Source organism: Buceros rhinoceros, unplaced genomic scaffold (assembly GCF_000710305.1).
Source record: "Buceros rhinoceros silvestris isolate BGI_N320 unplaced genomic scaffold, ASM71030v1 scaffold17886, whole genome shotgun sequence".
In the NCBI taxonomy this organism is placed as follows: domain Eukaryota; kingdom Metazoa; phylum Chordata; class Aves; order Bucerotiformes; family Bucerotidae; genus Buceros; species Buceros rhinoceros.
Window position 1 is genome coordinate 19,592 of NW_010419499.1, and position 5,027 is coordinate 24,618.

General features: G+C 39.9%; 1 protein-coding gene across 1 annotated transcript in view; it reads right to left on the reverse strand.

Moving 5' to 3' along the window:
- TAB3 (TGF-beta activated kinase 1/MAP3K7 binding protein 3) overlaps positions 1-4,595 on the reverse strand; it is a 15,997-nt gene extending 11,402 nt beyond the window's left edge. The window contains exons 1-2 of the mRNA XM_010138956.1: positions 4,494-4,595; positions 89-1,541 (exon numbers count right to left, since the gene is read on the reverse strand). Coding sequence (XP_010137258.1) covers positions 89-1,541; positions 4,494-4,595 — 1,555 coding nt within the window. The remainder of the gene's footprint in view (positions 1-88; positions 1,542-4,493) is intronic.
- Between the last annotated feature and the right edge of the window lie 432 nt (positions 4,596-5,027).

Here is a 5,027-nt window from a genome sequence, read left to right on the forward strand (position 1 = left end):
CACGTTCAAAAAGTTTCATTTGCTAAGGAGCAAAATCAAGCTGAAAACGCATTTTACAGTAATACAATTAGAAGGATAAAACATTTACCTTGAGTGTAAGCATAGTCGTCTGATCCAGAACTAGAACTTCTCTGATACTTATGGCTTCCTTTCTCTCCTCCAGATCCTGGGATTACAGAAATAGGCTGAATAGGTTCTGGAGCTGCAGAACGCTCTTCTTGGTCCACTAAATTTAAAAGATTCTCAGTCGGTGCACGACCTACTGTGATTTTAAAAATGGTTGGGTTTGGCTGAGATACCATTACCCGAGGAGACTGTGTTGGTGCACCTGTAGGTCCAGTTGGTTGAGTGTAGGTAATATATACTGGATTAACACTAAATGGAGGTTTGGGTTGACCTGACATACCTCTTGATGGAGAGCTTGAAGGAGGAGTAGTGGCTGTATACAGTGGATGCTGGTTTCGTTGAGATGGCTGATTACTTATTGGTGAAGGACTTCTGTTCATTGCAGCCCCAGGTCTTTGCGGTGGCTCAACTGTAATTTCTATTTTATTCATGGAACCTTTGGATAGACTAGGTCCAGCAAAAGGAGGAAGATACGATACAGAGTGACCGCCTTGTTTTTGAAAAGTCTGGGATGCTTGCTGATATGGATGGGGTGCGACAGTTGAAGGACTAGGAGGCATGAAAACATGTGAACTCTGATGACCCAGCTGAGGAGGCTGAACTTGGTGTTGAGGAGAGCCAAAGGGCGAGGGACACTGGGATGCCGGTGGTGATCGAAAAGCTGACTGAGGGATCTGGGGTTGTTTAGGAGAATACTGAGAAGGTTGGTAGTTCTGTTGATGTGGATACACAGGTAGAGGACGGGGAGTATAATGTGGAACTGGGCCCTGTGGCGGCGAATGCCACTGTGTATTCTGAGGAGTCTGTCGTCCTGAAGAACTCTGAGATGTCTGTCGTATATAAATAGAGCCAGGAGTCCCATAAAGATTGCTTGGAATCTGTGGAAGAATTTGTAGAGCTCTGGGTACACTCTGTCCAGAGGGGAGGTTTTGTGATACTGTAACAGTAATGGGATTTGTACTGTACCGAGGTATGTGCATATACGTGGGAGGAGGGCCTTGCATAGCAGACGTGTTCATTCCTGGTTGTATGGAAGATGGCTGTGGAGGTGGCTGTGGAGGAGGAGTAGCTGCATTTCTATTCTGGTCATTCATGAAAAATGGATTGTAACTAGGAGAAGCTGCCACAACAGCGGGAGCAGAATGTGGTTCCTGAACTAAGCATATCAGCTGTTTACCTGCCGTGCGTTGTGGATCAATATGTCCATCGCTTGAACTGTGTACCAGTGTACGACCACCATTAAGTTGAGCTCCATCCCCTGCGTGATAGCTGGTATGAGGATGAATACCCAGATTAATGTGCAAAAGGCTATTTCTATTCATTCTGGTGTCATCAGGGCTATGGTACTCCATATATAAATATTTGTTGCTCTCCTGTGCGAGGGCTCGACAACAGGCATCTAGGTTGTTGTTGTTCTAGGAATAAGAATGGACACCTGTTATTATCGAACAGCAAAAGAAAAAGCCACTGCTCAGCATTCAACAAGTGTTGCACTGCAGCCACAATCAAGCCTAGCTTAAACAAAACTAGGGATAACATTTCACAGACACAAATTTTGAAATAAAGGTTAACACCTACTAAGTCATAGTATGCAAGTAGTACATAGCTCACATTGCATCTAGCAAAAATGCTCTGGTAACACTAGATACAGTATGACATATTAAAAAAATCAAGTCCAGTTTTGGGTAAAGCAATAGTTGGAACTCTTGCCATCTTCTGCAAGGAACAGGTGTGCAACACAAATTAAACTAGATCAAAATTGCAAACTCTGGAAAGTCGAAACAAAATGCAGGTGACATTTTAAGGTTTACCTGAGTGTTTACTGTTTTCACCTTTATTTTACTGTTTACCTGAGTATTTCTTTCTACCTGAAAGTATAAAAGCCCAACTTCATAAACCAGCTTCTCTGGGTACAACAGAATATAGCGCCCTAAAAATTAAATCAGAATAAGTATTGCTTGAAAAAGAGCTGGCAATTCCATAAAGCACTTTATAATTCTAACGTAATTTCAACTGCCTTTAAGAACCTCAGGCTCAAGTTTAAAAAAAAGTTTATTCATACATCAGTGAGGAAACCAAATAAACCCTATAAATGTCTTATTTGTTTTGTGGTGTCAGCAGCTGAAACTATACAGACAATCAATTATGAAGCAAACCAAAAGTATAATGGGGAATTCCCCTTCCCTTCTTCCCTTCTCCACTCATTTTAGCTTAACCTAGTCTTGTTAAAAGAACACAAATGATAGCTTTTCTGAAAGAGTAAGATCACTAGAAGCATTCCAGATTGTGGATTTTTTTTTTTCTCCCTGGTTTCTCATACTACAGCCTGTATCAGTTATGGTTCAGTTTTTAACTGAAACATCAGTTAAAGAAAAAATCTCACTTTCAGTAAAGTTCATCTGCATCTGGCCCTCAGCATTCTAACTTTGTTACATGTGATCCAAGACTGGTTCCTTCTAGGAGATACAGCACCTGCTACCAGAACAAGTGTGTACATATTTATATATCCGCACGCATACGCCCCTGCCTTCCTTAGTGCACGAAGATTACCATTCTGGGCCATATAAATTAATAAATTTATAATGGTTTCACTTCTATTTTAAACACTATCACTACATAAAGTTTGTATATGTATTCATACTCATGTGGCCTTGCAATACAATTTTCAACAGCCTATCCATTGGTTGAAAAGACAGTTACATTTCTTTTCTAAAAGACTAATACCTAGTCAGTCTTAATACTGAAGTGAAGATGACTTCCCCAAAACTTCGTATGATTTCACTACCAGTCGAACATACATATCCAGCATCTTCTCAGATTAAGACTTATCACTAAACAAGAGTCCAGCATTTAATTATGTATGGCTCTCACTCTATAGATACTTCCCCTTCATGCCAAGCTCCCATTCCAATGGGAACATCCAGATATATCACAGAAAAATTTAAACCCAGAACATGTAGGAACCAGATCTTGCAATAATAGTCAGCACCACAGTGCCAGGACAGCAGTCTCAAAAGTTTCCTGCCACCGTCAGCCACTTGCTATCTAAACAGAGCTTCATAAAGCGAGTCCTCAGCTTCCTTAGGTCACTTTATCAGGATGGAGGTAGAGGGAACGTGAAAAGGACAGGCCCTAATTTGATTTTCTCAGGTTATGGAATATATTTGATTTCATGGTAGGTCCAAAATTTACACTGGCTTAAATCTAGAGCATGTATTGCAAAAGGTTAAGGGAAACCAGCTCATGTTTCTTTAAACAAATATGAAGTGGGTTTGGAAACAAATTCTACACTTAAAAAAATTGACAGATATTTGCAATGTAATGTTAACTAGCTATCCAAAACACCATATGCTTCTGAAGCACTAGGGTTTCTCTAATTTTACCAGTTTAAAGATTTCTATGACTTAAACATAATTCATCAAAAGAATCGTGTACTTAACAGTAACAGAAGAGATGACTGTCAGGATAAGTAAAGCTTTACATTGCAAGGCCTTCCCAGCTTTACATTTGTCCGAAAGCAATTAATTTGTATTTGTATCATTCAGAAGACACACAATGCAAAAATTACAGCCAGTTGTAAGTAAACCTACTCTTCTCTCAGGGACAGCTAGGATGCAAATACAGCTTTGCTACTTTCATACGCAGCAGTTTAGCACACTAGGTCCCACCTTAGCCATGACCACAAAAGGCCAAGCCAGGTCTTACAGGTTTCTATTCCACTCCTGAATCCTCCCATTAATAGAAGTTATTCCTAGATAACCAGGACTTTGTAAAATTATTATGTGTTGTCACTTACTGTCGCTTCCAATTTGTGACTTTAGATGAAGGTGGAAAGAAGAAAAGGGGGAGGAAATGGGGTGGGGGAACACGGGGAGAACATGGGGGAAAAGAAAAAAACCTGCCACATGGCTTGGAAACAGAGGAGTAAAAACAAACCGTTGGGCAGCTGTGGCTGCCCAAAGATGCCACGAAGACAGAAAACCTAGATACCTAGCTAAAGCCAGTTCCTTATCTTGGAAGAATGAATCACTGTTTGCTAAATCTCCTCCAGTGTATACGTATGTTATTTATGTAACTATTATCAATAATCATCTCATTGGCCACTTTCCTTGTTACCTCTATGCATACAATCACAGGTTGTATAGACAAGGGAGAATAGTCAGCAAAAAACCCACCCACAAACATAAGTGAACAATGATAAAAATCTTTGCATATAAAAGGAAGGACAAAAATTCAAGTTCTGGAGTCTTTCGTCCTCTCAAAATAAAGCCAGAACAATAAAAATCTATGTTCCATGTATACTACTAAAAAGAATTTTCACACTACAAAAATAAAATACACAGACTCTTAAAAAATCTTCACCATACCTGAAGCATGCACTGAGATACCACCCCTTCAGGTATCTCAGGAAAACGTTGTCGGAGATCATGGAGTACCTGCACATCGAGTTGTTGACTGCCCTGCGCCATGCCAGACTGATGATGTTCCAGATCGCCAAAAAATGGAATTCAACAGGCCTTCCAATGATTATGGTCTTCTGAGGCTTCTGGCATTTTCTGTAAGAAAGAAAAAAACAATAAATTTTCTTTTAAGCCATCACAACAACTTTTCCTCCTTCCCCAGCTGCATATGTAAAGGAATTACTGTATTACATTTTTAGATCTAGATATCAAAAGACAATGGCTTAAACACAAGAGTGGGAATCATGACATCACAAATTCTTATATTAAAACACTTAACATATCACAGGTATATCTACATGATATTTCACTGGAACGTGCTAGTTCAGGTCTTTTGTGCACACAGTCCCATTGTGCTACCACATAGGCATCACTTAATCTGACCTGCATAAAAATGGAACTGTTAACATATTTACTCCCAGTGAAATCCTGGACAGTTTG